The sequence below is a fragment of the Hyperolius riggenbachi genome, chromosome 3 (genome assembly GCF_040937935.1).
Source record: "Hyperolius riggenbachi isolate aHypRig1 chromosome 3, aHypRig1.pri, whole genome shotgun sequence".
NCBI lineage: Eukaryota > Metazoa > Chordata > Amphibia > Anura > Hyperoliidae > Hyperolius > Hyperolius riggenbachi.
This window is the reverse complement of record NC_090648.1, coordinates 514,693,167-514,716,715: the sequence shown is the minus strand read 5'-3', so window position 1 is coordinate 514,716,715 and position 23,549 is coordinate 514,693,167. Positions and strand designations below refer to the sequence as shown.

The window sequence follows — 23,549 nt, the reverse complement described above, 5'->3', positions numbered from 1 at the left end:
CATTATGGCTGCACTTGTTATATGTAGAGCATTATGGCTGCACTTGTTATATGCAGAGCATTATGGCTGCACTTGTTATATGTAGGGCATTATGGCTGCACGTGTTATATGTAGAGCATTATGGCTGCACTTGTTATATGCAGAGCATTATGGCTGCACTTGTTATATGTAGGGCATTATGGCTGCACTTGTTATATGCAGAGCATTATGGCTGCACTTGTTATATGTAGAGCATTATGGCTGCACTTGTTATATGTAGAGCATTATGGCTGCACTTGTTATATGTAGTGCATTATGGCTGCACGTGTTATATGTAGAGCATTATGGCTGCACTTGTTATATGCAGAGCATTATGGCTGCACTTGTTATATGTAGGACATTATGGCTGCACTTGTTATATGTAGTGCATTATGGCTGCACTTGTTATATGTAGAGTATTATGGCTGCACTTGTTATATGTAGAGCATTATGGCTGCACTTGTTATATGTAGTGCATTATGGCTGCACTTGTTATATGTAGAGCATTATGGCTGTACTTGTTATATGTAGGGCATTATGGCTGCACTTGTTATATGCAGAGCATTATGGCTGCACTTGTTATATGTAGGGCATTATGGCTGCACTTGTTATATGTAGAGCATTATGGCTGCACTTGTTATATGTAGAGCATAATTACTGCACTTGTTATATGTAGTGCATTATGGCTGCACTTGTTATATGTGGAGCATTATGGCTGCACTTGTTATATGTGGAGCATAATTACTGCACTTGTTATATGTAGTGCATTATGGCTGCACTTGTTATATGTGGAGCATTATGGCTGCACTTGTTATATGTGGAGCATTATGGCTGCACTTGTTATATGTAGTGCATTATGGCTGCACTTGTTATATGTAGAGCATTATGGCTGCACTTGTTATATGTAGAGCATTATGGCTGCACTTGTTATATGTAGAGCATTATGGCTGCACTTGTTATATGTAGAGCATTATGGCTGCACTTGTTATATGTAGAGCATTATGGCTGCACTTGTTATATGTAGAGCATTATGGCTGCACTTGTTATATGCAGAGCATTATGGCTGCACTTGTTATATGTAGGACATTATGGCTGCACTTGTTATATGTAGTGCATTATGGCTGCACTTGTTATATGTAGAGTATTATGGCTGCACTTGTTATATGTAGAGCATTATGGCTGCACTTGTTATATGTAGTGCATTATGGCTGCACTTGTTATATGTAGAGCATTATGGCTGTACTTGTTATATGTAGGGCATTATGGCTGCACTTGTTATATGCAGAGCATTATGGCTGCACTTGTTATATGTAGGGCATTATGGCTGCACTTGTTATATGTAGAGCATTATGGCTGCACTTGTTATATGTAGAGCATAATTACTGCACTTGTTATATGTAGTGCATTATGGCTGCACTTGTTATATGTGGAGCATTATGGCTGCACTTGTTATATGTGGAGCATAATTACTGCACTTGTTATATGTAGTGCATTATGGCTGCACTTGTTATATGTGGAGCATTATGGCTGCACTTGTTATATGTGGAGCATTATGGCTGCACTTGTTATATGTAGTGCATTATGGCTGCACTTGTTATATGTAGAGCATTATGGCTGCACTTGTTATATGTAGAGCATTATGGCTGCACTTGTTATATGTAGAGCATTATGGCTGCACTTGTTATATGTAGAGCATTATGGCTGCACTTGTTATATGTAGAGCATTATGGCTGCACTTGTTATATGTAGAGCATTATGGCTGCACTTGTTATATGTAGAGCATTATGGCTGCACTTGTTATGTGTAGAGCATTATGGCTGCACTTGTTATATGTAGAGCATTATGGCTGCACTTGTTATATGTAGAGCATTATGGCTGCACTTGTTGTATGTAGAGCATTATGGCTGCACTTGTTATATGTAGAGCATTATGGCTGCACTTGTTATATGTAGTGCATTATGGCTGCACTTGTTATATGTGGAGCATTATGGCTGCACTTGTTATATGTAGAGCATTATGGCTGCACTTGTTATATGTAGAGCATTATGGCTGCACTTGTTATATGTAGAGCATTATGGCTGCACTTGTTATGTGTAGAGCATTATGGCTGCACTTGTTATATGTAGAGCATTATGGCTGCACTTGTTATATGTAGAGCATTATGGCTGCACTTGTTGTATGTAGAGCATTATGGCTGCACTTGTTATATGTAGAGCATTATGGCTGCACTTGTTATATGTAGAGCATTATGGCTGCACTTGTTATATATGGAGCATTATGGCTGCACTTGTTATATGTGGGGCATTATGGCTGCACTTGTTATATGTGGGGCATTATGGCTGCACTTGTTATATGTAGAGCATTATGGCTGCACTTGTTATATATGGAGCATTATGGCTGCACTTGTTATATGTAGAGCATTATGGCTGCACTTGTTATATGTAGAGCATTATGGCTGCACTTGTTATATGTAGAGCATTATGGCTGCACTTGTTATATGTAGAGCATTATGGCTGCACTTGTTATGTGTAGAGCATTATGGCTGCACTTGTTATATGTAGAGCATTATGGCTGCACTTGTTATATGTAGAGCATTATGGCTGCACTTGTTGTATGTAGAGCATTATGGCTGCACTTGTTATATGTAGAGCATTATGGCTGCACTTGTTATATGTAGTGCATTATGGCTGCACTTGTTATATGCAGAGCATTATGGCTGCACTTGTTATATGTAAGGCATTATGGCTGCACTTGTTATATGTAGAGCATTATGGCTGCACTTGTTATATGCAGAGCATTATGGCTGCACTTGTTATATGTAGGGCATTATGGCTGCACGTGTTATATGTAGAGCATTATGGCTGCACTTGTTATATGCAGAGCATTATGGCTGCACTTGTTATATGTAGGGCATTATGGCTGCACTTGTTATATGCAGAGCATTATGGCTGCACTTGTTATATGTAGAGCATTATGGCTGCACTTGTTATATGTAGAGCATTATGGCTGCACTTGTTATATGTAGAGCATTATGGCTGCACTTGTTATATGCAGAGCATTATGGCTGCACTTGTTATATGTAGGACATTATGGCTGCACTTGTTATATGTAGTGCATTATGGCTGCACTTGTTATATGTAGAGTATTATGGCTGCACTTGTTATATGTAGAGCATTATGGCTGCACTTGTTATATGTAGTGCATTATGGCTGCACTTGTTATATGTAGAGCATTATGGCTGTACTTGTTATATGTAGGGCATTATGGCTGCACTTGTTATATGCAGAGCATTATGGCTGCACTTGTTATATGTAGGGCATTATGGCTGCACTTGTTATATGTAGAGCATTATGGCTGCACTTGTTATATGTAGAGCATAATTACTGCACTTGTTATATGTAGTGCATTATGGCTGCACTTGTTATATGTGGAGCATTATGGCTGCACTTGTTATATGTGGAGCATAATTACTGCACTTGTTATATGTAGTGCATTATGGCTGCACTTGTTATATGTGGAGCATTATGGCTGCACTTGTTATATGTGGAGCATTATGGCTGCACTTGTTATATGTAGTGCATTATGGCTGTACTTGTTATATGTAGAGCATTATGGCTGCACTTGTTATATGTAGAGCATTATGGCTGCACTTGTTATATGTAGAGCATTATGGCTGCACTTGTTATATGTAGAGCATTATGGCTGCACTTGTTATATGTAGAGCATTATGGCTGCACTTGTTATATGTAGTGCATTATGGCTGCATTTGTTATATGTAGAGCATTATGGCTGCACTTGTTATATGTAGAGCATTATGGCTGTACTTGTTATATGTAGAGCATTATGGCTGCACTTGTTATATGTAGAGCATTATGGCTGCACTTGTTATATGTAGAGCATTATGGCTGCACTTGTTATATGTGGAGCATTATGGCTGCACTTGTTATATGTAGAGCATTATGGCTGCACTTGTTATATGTAGAGCATTATGGCTGCACTTGTTATATGTAGAGCATTATGGCTGCACTTGTTATGTAGAGCATTATGGCTGCACTTGTTATATGTGGAGCATTATGGCTGCACTTGTTATATGTAGAGCATTATGGCTGTACTTGTTATATGTAGAGCATTATGGCTGCACTTGTTATATATAGAGCATTATGGCTGTACTTGTTATATGTAGAGCATTATGGCTGCACTTGTTATATGTGGAGCATTATGGCTGCACTTGTTATATGTAGAGCATTATGGCTGCACTTGTTATATGTGGAGCATTATGGCTGCACTTGTTATATGTGGAGCATTATGGCTGCACTTGTTATATGTGGAGCATTATGGCTGCACTTGTTATATGTAGAGCATTATGGCTGCACTTGTTATATGTAGAGCATTATGGCTGCACTTGTTATATGTAGAACATTATGGCTGCACTTGTTATATGTAGGACATTATGGCTGTACTTGTTATATGTAGGGCATTATGGCTGCACTTGTTATATGTAGTGCATTATGGCTGCACTTGTTATATGTGGAGCATTATGGCTGCACTTGTTATATGTAGAGCATTATGGCTGCACTTGTTATATGTAGAGCATTATGGCTGCACTTGTTATATGTAGAGCATTATGGCTGCACTTGTTATATGTAGGGCATTATGGCTGCACTTGTTATATGTGGGGCATTATGGCTGCACTTGTTATATGTAGAGCATTATGGCTGCACTTGTTATATGTGGAGCATTATGGCTGCACGTGTTATATGTGGAGCATTATGGCTGCACTTGTTATATGTAGAGCATTATGGCTGCACTTGTTATATGTAGAGCATTATGGCTGCACTTGTTATATGTAGAGCATTATGGCTGCACTTGTTATATGTAGTGCATTATGGCTGCACTTGTTATATGTGGAGCATTATGGCTGCACTTGTTATATGTAGAGCATTATGGCTGCACTTGTTATATGTAGTGCATTATGGCTGTACTTGTTATATGTAGAGCATTATCGCTGCACTTGTTATATGTAGAGCATTATGGCTGCACTTGTTATATGTAGAGCATTATGGCTGCACTTGTTATATGTAGTGCATTATGGCTGCACTTGTTATATGTAGAGCATTATGGCTGCACTTGTTATATGTAGTGCATTATGGCTGCACTTGTTATATGTAGAGCATTATGGCTGCACTTGTTATATGTAGTGCATTATGGCTGCACTTGTTATATGTGGAGCATTATGGCTGCCCTTGTTATATGTAGAGCATTATGGCTGCACTTGTTATATGCAGAGCATTATGGCTGCACTTGTTATATGTAGTGCATTATGGCTGCACTTGTTATATGTAGGGCATTATGGCTGTACTTGTTATATGTAGAGCATTATGGCTGCACTTGTTATATGTAGAGCATTATGGCTGCACTTGTTATATGTAGAGCATTATGGCTGCACTTGTTATATGTAGTGCATTATGGCTGCACTTGTTATATGTGGAGCATTATGGCTGCACTTGTTATATGTAGAGCATTATGGCTGCACTTGTTATATGTAGTGCATTATGGCTGCACTTGTTATATGTAGTGCATTATGGCTGCACTTGTTATATGTAGAACATTATGGCTGCACTTGTTATATGTAGAGCATTATGGCTGCACTTGTTATATGTAGTGCATTATGGCTGCACTTGTTATATGTGGAGCATTATGGCTGCACTTGTTATATGTAGAGCATTATGGCTGCACTTGTTATATGTAGAGCATTATGGCTGCACTTGTTATATGTAGAGCATTATGGCTGCACTTGTTATGTGTAGAGCATTATGGCTGCACTTGTTATATGTAGAGCATTATGGCTGCACTTGTTATATGTAGAGCATTATGGCTGCACTTGTTGTATGTAGAGCATTATGGCTGCACTTGTTATATGTAGAGCATTATGGCTGCACTTGTTATATGTAGAGCATTATGGCTGCACTTGTTATATATGGAGCATTATGGCTGCACTTGTTATATGTGGGGCATTATGGCTGCACTTGTTATATGTGGGGCATTATGGCTGCACTTGTTATATGTAGAGCATTATGGCTGCACTTGTTATATATGGAGCATTATGGCTGCACTTGTTATATGTAGAGCATTATGGCTGCACTTGTTATATGTAGAGCATTATGGCTGCACTTGTTATATGTAGAGCATTATGGCTGCACTTGTTATATGTAGAGCATTATGGCTGCACTTGTTATGTGTAGAGCATTATGGCTGCACTTGTTATATGTAGAGCATTATGGCTGCACTTGTTATATGTAGAGCATTATGGCTGCACTTGTTGTATGTAGAGCATTATGGCTGCACTTGTTATATGTAGTGCATTATGGCTGCACTTGTTATATGCAGAGCATTATGGCTGCACTTGTTATATGTAAGGCATTATGGCTGCACTTGTTATATGTAGAGCATTATGGCTGCACTTGTTATATGCAGAGCATTATGGCTGCACTTGTTATATGTAGGGCATTATGGCTGCACTTGTTATATGCAGAGCATTATGGCTGCACTTGTTATATGTAGAGCATTATGGCTGCACTTGTTATATGTAGTGCATTATGGCTGCACGTGTTATATGTAGAGCATTATGGCTGCACTTGTTATATGCAGAGCATTATGGCTGCACTTGTTATATGTAGGACATTATGGCTGCACTTGTTATATGTAGTGCATTATGGCTGCACTTGTTATATGTAGAGTATTATGGCTGCACTTGTTATATGTAGAGCATTATGGCTGCACTTGTTATATGTAGTGCATTATGGCTGCACTTGTTATATGTAGAGCATTATGGCTGTACTTGTTATATGTAGGGCATTATGGCTGCACTTGTTATATGCAGAGCATTATGGCTGCACTTGTTATATGTAGGGCATTATGGCTGCACTTGTTATATGTAGAGCATTATGGCTGCACTTGTTATATGTAGAGCATAATTACTGCACTTGTTATATGTAGTGCATTATGGCTGCACTTGTTATATGTGGAGCATTATGGCTGCACTTGTTATATGTGGAGCATAATTACTGCACTTGTTATATGTAGTGCATTATGGCTGCACTTGTTATATGTGGAGCATTATGGCTGCACTTGTTATATGTGGAGCATTATGGCTGCACTTGTTATATGTAGTGCATTATGGCTGCACTTGTTATATGTAGAGCATTATGGCTGCACTTGTTATATGTAGAGCATTATGGCTGCACTTGTTATATGTAGAGCATTATGGCTGCACTTGTTATATGTAGAGCATTATGGCTGCACTTGTTATATGTAGAGCATTATGGCTGCACTTGTTATATGTAGAGCATTATGGCTGCACTTGTTATATGTAGTGCATTATGGCTGCACTTGTTATATGTAGAGCATTATGGCTGCACTTGTTATATGTAGAGCATTATGGCTGCACTTGTTATATGTAGAGCATTATGGCTGCACTTGTTATATGTAGAGCATTATGGCTGCACTTGTTATATGTAGAGCATTATGGCTGCACTTGTTATATGTAGAGCATTATGGCTGCACTTGTTATATGTAGTGCATTATGGCTGCACTTGTTATATGTAGAGCATTATGGCTGCACTTGTTATATGTAGAGCATTATGGCTGCACTTGTTATATGTAGAGCATTATGGCTGCACTTGTTATATGTAGAGCATTATGGCTGCACTTGTTATATGTAGAGCATTATGGCTGCACTTGTTATATGTAGAGCATTATGGCTGCACTTGTTATATGTAGAGCATTATGGCTGCACTTGTTATATGTAGTGCATTATGGCTGCACTTGTTATATGTAGAGCATTATGGCTGCACTTGTTATATGTGGAGCATTATGGCTGCACTTGTTATATGTAGAGCATTATGGCTGCACTTGTTATATGTAGAGCATTATGGCTGCACTTGTTATATGTGTAGAGCACCCCGGTTGGAGGAAGAAAGAAGTCTGGGCCCCTCCTCCACACTGGGCACAGGGGTACAGGGAGTCTGAATGTAGGAAGAGATCCCCAAAAAAACTTTTGCAGGGGGGCCCCCATCAGGTGTAGTTACTCCTCTGTGTACGTAGCTCTCACTAGTACAATATGTGAGCTCTACATAAATACAAGAAGCACTTCAGCATGTGCATATTCTACTAACAACTCTAAGCAAGAGTCTGTAATGGCAGCGATGTTTATGAACAGATTTTTATCAGTTTCTACAGATGGGAAACCTGCTATAAAGCTGGAGAAATATCCCTACAAAATAAAGCTACAGTGAGAGACATAGGGAAGCTCCCGCCCCTATGGTCCTTTTATGACCGCGGGTTCCCCGACTGCCGCTCTGATTACAGAGGGTCAATGACAGACAAATAATTCCGGCATATACGTAAATTTAATGCATATGGCTTGGAATTGGGACAATTAGAATCTGCAGGAAGCAGCCCAATATCAATCTGCATTAAATGATTAGAATCTGACTGATCATCACCAATATCTGCTGTTACTTTCAGAGTTCCTGTCCTGAGATGCAGAGCATGTGTTCCGCCGCCACTCGTTCGCATCAAAATTCACATTTACTCATCGTATTCACGTTGCAAAATTTCAGTGAAAATCGTAATTAATTTCATATGTAATAGTAATATTTCATAATTTTCGTGCAATTTCATGAAATATTGTGCCGAATTTAGCAGTTAATAGCAAACCGCCGTACATGCTATTGCTACCAAAATTGCTACGTATGTTCAGGGGTGCTCAAATCCGAATGCGGGTGAATCGGTCCGTCGGCGCCTCCCACGATGCGGTCTATGCGCATCACGTGACTACAAACCCAGAAGGTGGAAGTGTTTGTACTCACGTAACCGCCACGTGGACCGCATCGTGGGAGGAGCCGAGGGACGGACCGAAGAAGATGTCAGACAGGTAAGCTTGACCCCCCCCCCCCCCCCCCCGCCCACCCTGTACAAGTTTACTGGGGGAAATCCGGATAGCAACTATCCGGATTCACCCGAATTTGGATTTGAGCAGCCCTACATATGTTAATGAGAATAGCAGGTACAAGTCAAAAAAATAATTTTTCAAAAAGACGTAGTTTTTGAGAAAATCCATTTTAAATATGCAAAGAAAAATGTTTTTTAGACTGTCATTTTTTTTGTTTAAAAAAACATTTTTTCTTTGCATTTTTAAAATCGTTTTTGTCAAAAACTACAAGGTCTTTTTGGAAAATTATTTTTTTGACTTGTACCCACTATTCTCTTTAACGTATGTAGCAATTTTGGTGTCACTACTAATTTAGGCAAAATTACGCATCACTATACGAAATCAATTTAATTTACAAGTTGTAATTACATATAAGCATAAATGCAAAAATATACTCAAAATTTTGCATAATGGTAATTAGCTGATTATGATCATCTCTGGTGAGGAGCCTTGGGATGGTTCCGATGCTTCCTGGATCCTCCTACAGCTGATTGCTCCACTGCAGGGTCTCTTTATTCACCCCAGCAGGAGATGAGATATAGAGATGGGCAGCAGTATTCACCGGGCGAATAATTCGCTGTAAAGATCGCGCATTCGCATTCGTCTCCTCAGGTGAATACTTGGTGGATTCAGTTCGCCCTCCGTACATCATCATTGAGTTAAACTTTGACCCCTTACCCCACAGTCAGCAGACACATGGCAGCTAATCAGCTAGCACCCCCTCCTGGACCCCCCCCCCCCCTGTAAAATGCCAGGACTGCGGCCATATTAGAGTCAGTCTGTGGCTGCAGTGTTAGCGAGAGCAGGGAGAGCTGCTGCACACAGGGAAAGCGTTAGCTAGGCCTCTGTTTTGTGTCCTCAGTGCAGATTCTTGCTGCTACTGCATTGTCCTGAACAGCTAAGCCCTTCTCAGGGCTGATACATTGCTTTTCTTGCTATTGTATTTCTCTTCTGTGGCCAATGCACAAGTTAGCTGATGGAGACAGGTCTGCTGGTCCTAGTAGTGCACCAACCATAACCCACCTTCACACCACTACTGGCATCTAGTGTCCACTGGCCCCTGTGTAAATCCTCAGTGCTGTAGGAGACAGGTTTGCTGGTCCTAGTAGTGCACCAACCACAACCCAGTAATCCTTCACACCACTACTGGCATCTAGTATCCACTGGCCCCTGTGTAAATCCTCAGTGCTGTAGGAGACAGGTTTGCTGGTCCTAGTAGTGCACCAACCACAACCCAGTAATCCTTCACACCACTACTGGCATCAAGTATCCACTACTGCCTTCTGTATAAGGCCTCAGTGCAGAATCAGTCTCTTTTTGGTCACTTAACTATCATTGAACTACCTCAGCCTGGCCACAGAGGCTGGAAAACCGTGATCGCCTGCACCGCCACAACTGTGCGCACAAGCAGAGCGGCCACTACACACCACTACACAAAGATTGCCGCCAAGAGGGCTAAAATGTATGTCCTGGAGGTGTTAACTAGTAAAAACAAAGATATGCTCACCTGACGTAATCACTAAAGGTCTTTGCGGTTTTTTTGAGGACTGCGGTGCGTTAAGCGTGGCGATTCGTCTGTGAAGTGGTCGTAACCCTTACACTACCTGAGTGACATGTACCCACGCTGGATGTTTTAAAGCACTTTATTCTATCAATTTAGGAATGTAATTTTTTCTGCCCTTTAGCAAATAAAACCTGACTCTGCGCCAACTCTAATTTCTGGTGGGACTTTTGCCATGGACCCCCCTCCGGCATGCCACAGTACAGGTGTTAGACCCCTTGGAACAACTTTTCCATCACTTTTCTGGCCAAAACCAGTCTTTGTAGGTTTTACAATTCTCCTGCCAATTGAAGTCTATGGAGATTCGCAGATTCGCCACATTCGCAAATTTGTGTAGAGATTCACATTCAAAATCCGTGAACCCAAAATTTGATATTCAGCTCATCACTAATGAGATATTGGCACTATACAGAAATGTATTGGTACAATGCAGAAATCCATTGAGATATCATATTGTACAGAGGTTCTCTGAGATTTGGTGCACTATAGAGATTCTCTGAGATTTGTTACACTATAGATAGTCACTGAGATTCCATATTGTACAGTACAGAGATTCTCTGAGATTTGTTACACTATAGAGTTTCAGTGAGATTTCATATTGTACAGAGATTCACTGAGATTTGTTACACTATAGAGATTCAGTTAGATTCCATATTGTACAGAGATTCTCAGAGATTTGGTACAATAAAGGGATCCACTGAGATTTTATATTGTACAAAGATTCACTGGGATTTGGTACACTACAGGGATTTACTGCGATTTGCTATAATGCAGAGATTTACTGTCAATTCATATTGTGCAGTGATGCGCTGAGATTTGGTGCACTATAGAGATGTCATGAGATCTCATATTGTACAGAGATTCGCTGAGATTTGGTATACTATAGAGATTCCGTGAGATTTCATATTGTACAGAGATTCTCTGAGATTTGTTACACTATAGAGATTCTCTGAGATTTCATATTGTACAGAAATTCTCTGAGATCTGTTACACTGTAGAGATTCTCTGAGATTTCATATTCTACAGAGATTCTCTGAGATTTCATATTGTACAGAGATTCTCTGAGATTTGTTACACTATAGAGATTCTCTGAGATTTCATATTGTACAGAGATTCTCTGAGATTTGTTACACTATAGAGATTCCGTAAGATTCCATATTTGTAACGAAAAATCTGCAACGCCGGATGGATTGCGGAAATATGGTCGCATCCAGTCCGGCAAGCGGACCTTCCAACGCGGGATGCGGAAATTCGTCCGCATCCGCTGCACACACCCGTCCGAGCACTCTGCTCCAAACTCACCAACATGCTGTTCACCAGGGTTCTGCCATCTTGCCTCTAGGGGGTGCGGCCGCACACCAGACACGCCTTTATACTCTTAGAAAGCGTGTCAGCTGACCTGGAGGTCAGCTGACATTTTAGCCTGCTCTGATTGGTTGCTGCCTGGGGTGGAGACTTCTCTCCCAGGCAGTATATAAGGAAGTGCTTTTCAGTCACACTTTGTCTGTGTTTGCGATACCCTGTGTCAGCACTCAGACCTTAGACTAGATCCCAGGTGTTGAAACCAAGGACTTCACACCTAGACTAGGAGATTATTATTATTGTTATTGATTCTCTGTGTATGATTCTGTGCCTGTCTTGACTTCTCTTCTGCTTCCTGATTCTGTACTCTGCCAGCCCGTACCGTTAACGACTATTGGCTTGGTTCCTGACTATTCTCTCGTCTCACGTCTCTGTACTGTTGCCGCCTGTACTGTTGCCGAACCTCTTTCTGTCTGACCTTGCTCCCTTCAGTGGAACGTCTCCTACTGTTGGGTTATTATCTGAGGCTTGCCTCCCTGAGACGCCGGCCCTAGCAGACCGTTACTGCCAGAGGCCGAGATTCCTCCACTGCCACTTTGGGGGATCTCACACACGGGGTTCCCATTCAGAGGTAACCACACCTCTGAGGAATTGCCGTGTGGTGGATATTTCCACAACTTTGTGAATATTTACTGCTTTGTATATTTTCATGTTGTTCGTGTGTCCACTGCTTTACATCTACCCGCATTATTAGCAATTCCGCAGATTGCTATATAATCGGGTCTATCCTTGTATTATTGGCGATACTGCGGATCCCCAATAATCAAGGTTCGGGGTGTGACACTGGTCTGAGTAGATCATTTCAGGCACTTACCGTGTTAGTGAGCCTTCCGCTGATTTACCATCAGGAAGATACTTACTATTTCACTCTAACATATCTGCATTAGTGGTGATTCTGTATATCACCACTTAATCAGATATTTGTGCCTCTTGCTGACACCAATCGTTACAATATTGTACAGAGATTCTCTGAGATTTGTTACACTATAGAGATTCACTGAGATTTCCTATTGTACAGAGATTCTCTGAGATCTGTTACACTGTAGAGATTCTCTGAGATTTCATATTCTACAGAGATTCTCTGAGATTTCATATTGTACAGAGATTCTCTGAGATTTGTTACACTATAGAGATTCTCTGAGATTTCATATTGTACAGAGATTCTCTGAGATTTGTTACACTATAGAGATTCCGTGAGATTCCATATTGTACAGAGATTCTCTGAGATTTGTTACACTATAGAGATTCACTGAGATTTCATATTGTACAGAGATTCTCTGAGATTTGTTACACTATAGAGATTCTCTGAGATTTCATATTGTACAGAGATTCTCTGAGATTTCATATTGTACAGAGATTCTCTGAGATTTGTTACACTATAGAGATTCTCTGAGATTTCATACTGTACAGAGATTCTCTGAGATTTGTTACACTATAGAGATTCTCTGAGATTTCATATTGTACAGAGATTCTCTGAGATTTGTTACACTATAGAGGTTCTCTGAGATTTCATATTGTACAGAGATTCTCTAAGATTTCTTACACTATAGAGATTCACTGAGATTTTTAATATTGTACAGAGATTCTCTGAGATGTGTTACACTATAGATAGTCTCTGAGATTTCATATTGTACAGAGATTCTCTGAGATTTCATATTGTACAGAGATTCTGAGATTTCATATTGTACAGAGATTCTCTGAGATTTGTTACACTATAGAGATTCACTGAGATTCCATATTGTACAGAGATTCTCTGAGATTTGTTACACTATAGAGATTCACTGAGATTTCATATTGTACAGAGATTCTCTGAGATTTGTTACACTATAGATAGTCACTGAGATTTCATGTTGTACAGAGATTCTCTGAGATTTGTTACACTATAGAGATTCAGTGAGATTTCATTTTGTACAGAGATTCTCTGAGATTTGCTACACTATAGAGATTCAGTGAGATTTCATATTGTACAGAGATTCTCTGAGATTTGTTACACTATAGAGATTCAGTGAGATTTCATATTGTACAGAGATTCTCTGAGATTTGTTACACTATAGAGATTCTCTGAGATTTCATATTGTACAGAGATTCTCTGAGATGTGTTACACTATAGAGAGTCACTGAGATTTCATACTGTACAGAGATTCTCAGAGATTTGGTACACTATAGAGATTCTCTGAGATTTCATATTTTACAGAGATTCTCTGAGATTTGTTACACTATAGAGAGTCACTGAGATTTCATATGGTACAGAGATTCACTGGAATTTGGAGCTCTAAAGATGATTGATTAGCTTTAGAACTCCTCAGAGGTTCATTGAGGTTTATACTCTGCTGGGATTCTCTGGGATATGGTACTTAAAGAGAACCTGAGGTGGGTTCTAAGAACGCTATCAGCACACAGAGGCTGGGTCTGCATATACTGCATAGGCCTCTGTTGCTATACCGATCCCCCCTAAGCCCCCCCCCCCACGCTCTGCTATGCCCCCATAAATCAAACGCCGTGCTAGCGACAAGCAGCGTGTCGCAGCCGGCTGTTTACCTCTGCATCTATTAGTCCCTGCCGCTCCCCCGCCTCCTCCATAGCGCCGGTCCCGGCCCGCGTCCCTTCCCTCTCCGCTGATTGGAGGGAAGGGACGTGGGCGGGTACCGGCACTATGGAGGAGGCGGGGGAGCGGCGAGACTGACATTTCCAAAGGTAAACAGCCGGCTGCGACACGCTGCATGTCACTAGCGGGCTGTGTGATTTATGCGGGACATCAGAGCGCAGGGGGGCCTATGGGGGGAACTGTTTAGCAACAGAGGCTGGGCAGTATAGGCAGACCCAGCATCTGTGTGCTGATGGCATTCTTAGAACCCCCCTCGGGTTCTCTTTAGGGGCGTGGGGTCTATATGAAAAGGGCGCCGGTAAAAAAGGGCGCCTGGTGGAGCCCATATATATACCAACTTCGGCTACAAAAAAGGCGCCTGGTGTAGCCCATATAAACTTCGGCTACAAAAAGGGCGCCTGGTGTAGCCCATATAAAAACTTCGGCTGTCCAAAGAGAAAGCAAACCGGGCACCAATAGTTTGCAATTCACCAATTTATTTCATCCCATCCATAGACAAACACAAGCATCAAGTAGCTGGTCTGACAGCTGTTTCGCAAGCAAGGCTGCTTGCTTCCTCAGAGACCTGAGGAAGCAAGCAGCCTTGCTTGCGAAACGGCTGTCAGACCAGCTACTTGATGCTTGTGTTTGTCTATGGATGGGATGAAATAAATTGGTGAATTGCAAACTATTGGTGCCCGGTTTGCTTTCTCTTTGGACTGTTGGATATCGCTGTATGCTGGAGGCACATATAGGATTCATCAATTACCCCCTCCAAGTGTCTGCCGGTCAGTGTGTTTGGTGCCGATTTCTTCTTCTTTGCTCCTTGAATGCGGTAAAAACTTCGGCTACAAAAAAACTCCGGGATGTGTTAATTACTATTCCCCCTCCAGGCCGCCATGGATAGTGGGGGAATGAAATAATTCGGTTTCCAGCGCTTGTAGCCCATATAAAAACATAGGCTACAAAAAATGCAATAATATGGGCTACAAAGGGGCGCCCTACTGTAGCCGAAAACCTTGTAGCCGAAAAAAATATGGGCTACAAAGGGGAGCCCGCTTGTAGCCTATATCAAAACTCGGGCGCCCTTTTCTACAGCTTGTAGCCCATATTTCCAGAAATAACATTGATGTCTATGGCAGCGCCCTTTTCATACAGGCAGCTCGGGCGCCCTTTTCAACCGATACCGGGGCGTGTGATGCAGTATGTGTGATATGTGCTCAGGCCTGTGCTGGCACCACATTACACGATTCTTAGTACAATCTAATCTGCAATATGATCTTCCCTGCCTATGTATAATATACTCATTTCCTTTAGGCTAGTTTCACACATGGCGCACTCTGCCACAGGATGTGTGAAATGGGTGATGGTGCATCCTCTGCGGGTAGTGTGGCCACTGTCACATAGAGACTAATGGCCACTGCGATGTGGGATTGGCGGGGGAGTGTACCGTGATAGTGGGAAAGGGGCCTCAAACAATAACAAAAAATGACATATCAGTACCTTAAAAAACTACATCCAGGTTGGGTAGGTAATCAACAAAAAAGCAATATGAGCAGAAGAGCTGCCAAATCCACAGAAGTGAGCAGCATTGGACAACTGCAAATGCAAATAAGAGTTTTTCAGCTACAATCCAGCAGCCCCCAAACACTGAGCTCTGAGCTCATACATCCGCCTAATGGGAGCTCACAATGCAAGAAGTGACCTTCAGCTCTGACGTCAGGGCCTGACATACACCTTGCATCGCCCTCCAGTCCACAATAAAGCATTTGAGGGAGCGGGAAAGTGAGAAGTGATGAAAGCAACTCGAAGGGTATTTTATATAGACATCAGTGACATCACAGGCACCTCTGCATACGCTCAATCTCACCCCATCAACCCAGCGGTGCCATGGGGGGAGGAGCCTCATCACACAGCCAAGCCTTCAGCTATTACAGCACACTGAGGGGGCAGATTTGTGTGCTGATGTGGGCGGAGCCAATGAAGCAGACTCAGGAGCTGGCATACCTCCCAACTTTTTGAGATACTTAAGTCACGCCCCTGCCACACCCTAATCATGCCCCCACCACACCCCTAACCACATATGCCAAAAAGATTTCATAAGGACCACACTGGTCCTTTCTATCCTGGTTCATTTTACTTCATATTAACATTTGAAAATGAGAAATATATCCATTAAAAGGATGGGAATAATGTTTAAAGGACTTACGAGCCCAAACCAGTAAAAAAATGTCTTTACCTGTATGAAGTTGTAAGGCACGTAGCGTGGATCGGGGAGGGAGGCCCTAGAGCTGCGCAGCCGGACTCGAGTCGGTGCGGACTGCACAGCTGCGGCATCCTCCGGCGGCCATATTGGAGGAGGAAGGAGAGCCCAACCGGGCTGTGGGGTCGGGGTCCGGCCAGGGGGAGCAAAGGCAGCGGGGACCCAGCGGAGCTGCATGGAGGGCGCGGATGGCGTCCTCCGTGCCTTACAACTTCATACAGGTAAAGACATTTTTTTATTGGTTTGGGCTCGTAAGTCCTTTAAAGTCAGTTAAACACATTTTTTAGTAGAAATACATATATTTACATGCATTTGTACATGAGTCCTGAAAGAGGGACAAATGAGGGAGAAAGAGGGACCGAGAAAGAGGGTTCCCAAAGAGGGACAGTTGGGAGCCATGGGAGCTGGGACTATTCCCGACACCGGCGGCGACGCCGCAACAGATCGGGACAATTTTCAGGGATTTAGGGCCCCCATCCGTGGATCCCTGAAACTTACAAAAATGTCCCAACCTTACAAAAATGACCCTAATACCGGGAAAACTGGCACATCTGGTCACTGCACTTACTTGGAACACGACCCTGTCATATTGTATACAATGAACAGAGGCGCCAAAAGTATAAGATTAGATTAAATGAGCTTAAAAACCAACTTAAATGGCAAAATTGAAGGAGGAAGTGGTGGTCTTACCTCCCTCAGACAGACACGACAACGACTGCGATTCAGACAGTCAAACACATTTATTAGGAACTCCAAAAAGAAATGCAACGCGTTTCGCAGGTTCAACCCCGCTTCATCAGGCAATATAGGGAGGAGTATCAAACAATCTGCACAAGGATTCAAATTAAGCGCCTCTGTTTGTAATTTTAATTTGAATCCTTGTGCAGATTGTTTGATACTCCTCCCTATATTGCCTGATGTAGCGGGGTTGAACCTTCGAAACGCGTTGCATTTCTTTTTGGAGTTTCTAATAAATGTGTTTGACTGTCTGAATCGCAGTCGTTGTCGTGTCTGCTTGAGGGAGGTAAGACCACCACTTCCTCCTTCAATTTTGCCATTTAAGTTGGTTTTTAAGCTCATTTAATCTAATCTTATACTTTTGGCACCTCTGTTCATTGTATACAATCTTGAGTCCACCCTGGGTGGAGGGTTGCTACCCTTTCTTCCTGTCTACAGAGAGCGACTTCTTAATCCTGAGTGGGGTCAGGATAATCTCCCCACCTGCCTTTACAGTGGTTGCCTGGTGACCCTGACTGAGTGAGTATCTAGCAACACAAACTTATTGCCACCTTGTCCAGTACAAATTACACTATTGGGGCTCTTGGTCTTCCCTGTTTTTTACGACCCTTTCATAAACAGAGAATTCCCTGAACACATTTGAGGTGTCCTGCCTTCTCATTATCCTCCCTGACTGCATGTTCTAGAGAAGAGACTGGAAAGCCTTATAATCACAGAATCAATATTACAGCCCCAAAACAAGCATTTTTACAAGGTCAAGATGGCAGCCTCCGTAGCTCTCTAATGAGGGTGTACCTTCATCAAAACCTCATCAGTCACCATTAGCTCCAGAACGGTAATTAAAGGCAATTACAGTGCAACCTGAGCAAGCAATTATGGGCTGTTTTCATTTAATAAAGTGAGGTCATCAGTCTTGGCGCTAATAAATTGAGCCACCGGTTAGCGGCCAGTAACAAATTATTTCATTTCACAAATTTCGGACCTTACGCTATAGGAATGAAATGTTTTAATGTTCCCTTTTTTAAAATGAAATATAAGGCCTGAATTAGATTTGAGTACGGCAGCTGGCTTTAATAGATATTTTGTACACCTAATTCTAGTAACCGTGTGCGGTAGGACCACTAAATAGAGCCTTTTCACTAAACGATAACTGCCAAACCACATATTCCCAAGCTGGAGTCCATAAATCTGCTTTGTATGGGTTGGCAACTCCGTCTATGCCTGGAGATCGTCTATCCTACTCTTCTGCTGCAAAGAGAGGCCTGCCTCAGTCACTAAAATGCCACATATTTCACAGGTGAGGGGCTTTTTGGCTCAAAAATCCGCCCTGTTGGCAACCGTGTTGAAAATCTATCGTGGGCGGATTCCTTCCCATCCATTTCAGTATTTACCAGATCACCAGCAATAAATCAGACGTCGGTATACTCTGGGCAATGTCATCATGCCGTCTGTGATGACGGTGGTTCCACGCACAAGCTCTAGGATCTGAGGGAATTACTGTACTCAAGGAGAACGAGGCAGGCATCTAGGAAGGTTATTTGGCCAGTCATGCAGATTGTGGAGAGTCAGCCACCCACTCCCATCAACAGGTTATTTCAACTGACAATGTTCTTAAAGGAGACTAGTGGCCAAACTTGATGCCCGTTCATGGTAATGTAGCAGCTTTTCCACCATATACACAGTGTTCATCAAATAAAAGCAAGGAGAACCGAGGACGGGGAAAACACAAAAAGACACCAGGAGCCAATAGTGCAATATGTCTACACACCAGGATAGACATAAAGAAATTTACTCACAAATTTCTGGTTGCAGGAGCCATCAACATTCAGGTTTGCGAGGATCCTCCCTGTAATTAGATAGGTCCTAGGCAGGGGTGTAACTAGAAATCACTGGGCCCCCCTGCAACACCGTGGATGGGGCCCCTCCCCCTGCACACTGAATAGGGACTGTCTACAAATCTTTGTCTACAAAACTTTATATGATTCCTTATCAGTGGCTGAGCATATGCAATAATTAGAACAATTGTGTAGAGAGCAGTAAGTTGTCAGTCTCAGGAAGGGGCCCACGGTGGCTTCTCCATACCACACTGATCACATGCTTCTCCATGACTTCTCCTGGACACGACCATCACTAATCAGAGACTTACATATCTATCACCTGACCAGACTTCTCCTAGACACAACCATCACTAATCAGAGACTTACATATCTATCACCTGACCACACTGATCACATGCTTCTCCATGACTTCTCCTAGACACGACCATCACTAATCAGAGACTTACATATCTATTACCTGACCAGACTGATCACATGCTTCTCCATGACTTCTCCTAGACACAACCATCACTAATCAGAGACTTACATATCTATCACCTGACCAGACTGATCACATGCTTCTCCATTACTTCTCCTAGGCACAACCATCACTAATCAGAGACTTACATATCTATCACCTGACCACACTGATCACATGCTTCTCCATGACTTCTCCTAGATATGACCATTACTAATCAGAGACTTGCATATCTATCACCTGACGACACTGATCACATGCTTCTCCATGACTTCTCCTAGACACGACCATTACTAACCAGAGACTTACATATCTATCACCTGACCAGACTGATCACATGCTTCTCCATGACTTCTCCTAGACACAACCATCACTAATCAGAGACTTACATATCTATCACCTGACCAGACTGATCACATGCTTCTACATGAGTTCTACTAGACATGACCATCACTAATCAGAGACTTACATATCTATCACCTGACCACACTGATCACATGCTTCTCCATGACTTCTCCTAGACATGACCATCACTAATCAGAGACTTACATATCTATCACCTGACCAGACTGATCCCATGCTTCTCCATGACTTCTAGACACACCCATCACTAATCAGAGACTTACATATCTATCACCTGACCAGACTGATCGCATGCTTCTCCAAGACTTCTAGACACGACCATCACTAATCAGAGACTTACATATCTATCACCTGACCACACTGATCACATGCTTCTCCAAGACTTCTCCTAGACATGGCCATCACTAATCAGAGACTTACATATCTATCACCTGACCAGACTGATCACATGCTTCTCCATGACTTCTCCTAGACATGACCATCACTAATCAGAGACTTACATATCTATCACCTGACCAGACTGATCACATGCTTCTCCATGACTTCTCCTAGACATGACCATCACTAATCAGAGACTTACATATCTATCACCTGACCAGACTGATCACATGCTTCTCCAAGACTTCTCCTAGACACGACCATCACTAATCAGAGACTTACATATCTATCACCTGACCACACTGATCACATGCTTCTCCATGACTTCTCCTAGACACACCCATCACTACCTGTGAGAGGTTTATAGCCAAAGGTAGGTGCACTTTATAACACACGTAGTATTTTGCATTCAGCTGAGACTACATCATCAATCTACCTTACACCTCTGTTTTCCATCACTGGATGCGACTGGCATTGGTGTTGAATTTTTCTCTTTGGGCCATTAAGCCAAAATCACACAAAATAACACATATTCGAAGAAGCCCGGAGAAAGACGTAAAAACAGCGCCTAGACTCCTTGAATTGGTGGACAAGAAAATTGCTTTCTTACAGACTACCACAATCATACGTAATAGGCAGAATAATTCCCGTCCCTTTCCCGTGCAAAGTACATACAACGTCTATTAGACTTTCCAACAAGAGTCATTAGCTTCAGACTCCGCATTCATTATGGAGTCCAGAGCTTGTGCCACAGCGAGTTTCTGACATAAAACATTCTCCAGGACGCCTGCCGAAATACCAACACAACATTGTTTAACTTTCTGGAAGATGTTGACACAGATGGGAGTCGGGGGATAGTTATGTTGGCTAAATGAGGAGAGCTTAGCAGTCCAATTAACCGAAATAATTTAAAATGTGAAACAAGACCCTAGATTGGAGAGTTGCGGTTGACGCTTATTTTCCTGTACTTCACAGATCTGGTGAACGCGTATTTTATGACCCCGCCTGTACTCGACATCGAGACGGATGAACTTGTGATCAACGCCAATGACACACTAATCATCACCTGCAGGTAAGCTGATGGATATTGGCAAATTGCTGGGAGGAAAAGAGACATGTTTGTTGATTCCCCAAACAATTCTGGGGAAGCATAAGCAGGCATATAGTTTAATGATTCTAAGTGCTATTTAACCCTTTAGCTGCCAATTTATAGGCTTGCAAGTGCTCTGGGCCATTTATTTTTTATTTGTTACATTTCCCTGCTTCTAATTAGTACTGCTGTAATGTGTATTGATGGCCACTTGTCACTAGGGGGCAGTGTGAGACAATAACAGAGGATTTCAGCTTTCAGTTTCTATGTTTTCTGCTAGTAGAAAGAGATCAATGCATTCCAAGAATTTACAGCACATGTATGTCCAAAAACACCACTTTGTGTGGTCACTTTATTTTCATATCAAAAAGTTAAAGTGCACACCTGAACAAACAACCACAAAAGTTGACAGATCTGTCAATACTTTAAAAACAATACAAGGCCGGCCCACACTCCACGCCAAACACACACCGCTCTATAGCTAGAATATTCTGCCGAAGACGGGCCACTCCAGCCTATGAAGCATGCCAAGCACAGTATGGGAACTAGCAACAAAGCAAAGCCAGCAAGTCCTTTTGCAGCAGAGTCGGTTGAAATAGTACCTGAAGAGTGACCTGTGGCATAATGAGATAAACGTGTGTACAGATCGCACCAATCCTACCTAGTGACATGTGTTAAACGGGCAATGGCTGCTATTGGGAATTTGGGCACCACAGTAGACCGCAATTAATAACCAAGTGTATAATACAGGGGCAAAAGAGTCCATCTGTCATGAAGCCATATCTCTGTCTATAGCCTGTAAATGGTTGGTCGGGGACGTTTGAGTTTGGCTGTCACACAGCTGAACTTGTGGCAATGACACAGCAGAGGACAACGTTGGTGTCACCGGTCTGCTTTTATATTGCCAATCTCCAGATCATAGCGGCACCTATATACCCGAATAACAGTGTGGACTATATTTATAGCTGAATTCCATTATTGGCTGCAATGGAAAGGTGTTGGTGTCATGATGTGGCATTCAATGACAGAGTTAGGTGTAGGTGGGGGAGTAATGTTAGGTGTAGGTAAGGTGGTGGAAGTTAGTGTTAGGCAAAGATAAGGGCAAGGTTAGTACTAGGGCTAGGTAGATCAGGAGGTTAGTTTACGCTTTGTTTGTTTTTTGTTGATTACACGCTATACAATTTTTTAAATATCTGTTCAATTCAAGAATTGATTGACTGATTGTAACATTTCAAAAATCTGACCAATGTACCATACGCCTGTGTTCAAATTTTCCCCAATTATGATAACAATGATTGGAAACTCTGAGAAAATTGTTAGTGTGTATATTAATACATTGACAATCTAACACATACCATACAATCTTTAGAAAAATTGAAGAAAAATTTCCAGCATTCCGGATCGATAAAAATAAAAAAAAAAACTGGGAAATCCGATCGGATTTTTCAATTGAATGAAAAAAAAGCATTTGATTTTTTGGGGAGATCCGATCATATTTATCGAATTGTCGTAAAATCGGATCATTTTATTGTATTGTGTGTGGCCACCTTTAGGTGGATGCAGGAGGGAGGTTATTGTTAAAGGCACACTCCAGTGTAAAAAAGTAAGCGGTTAAAATCTGACAGAACTGACAGGTTTTGGGCTAGTCCATCTCCTCGTGGGGGATTCTCTTGGTTTTCTTTGTTGTCGAAAGCATTTCCTGAATGGCAGTTGCTAAGTCTAACTGCCAAAATAGCGTGCAAGTGAGTAGGGAGGCTGGCTGGTATTTTACTATGTTGGCAGTCAAAGTGCTGTTCAGGAAATGCTTTTGAAAACTAACAAAACAAGAAAACCCTGAGAATCCCCCATGAGGAGATGGGCTAGCCCAAAACCTGTTGGTTCTGTCAGATTTTAACTGCTTACTTT

The 23,549-nt window shown here is 42.0% G+C and overlaps 1 protein-coding gene across 2 annotated transcripts in view; it reads left to right on the top strand.

Moving 5' to 3' along the window:
- The window catches only part of FLT4 (fms related receptor tyrosine kinase 4), a 312,818-nt gene that overhangs the window by 162,013 nt on the left and 127,256 nt on the right, over positions 1-23,549 (top strand). Inside the window, exons 1-2 of one of the 2 annotated variants that reach the window (XM_068278408.1) lie at positions 18,283-18,353; positions 21,530-21,626. In XM_068278408.1, coding sequence (XP_068134509.1) covers positions 21,550-21,626 — 77 coding nt within the window. In that variant the 5' untranslated portion in view covers positions 18,283-18,353; positions 21,530-21,549. Of the gene's footprint in view, positions 1-18,282; positions 18,354-21,529; positions 21,627-23,549 lie in introns of those variants that run through there. The other variant, XM_068278407.1, reaches the window with a different exon arrangement.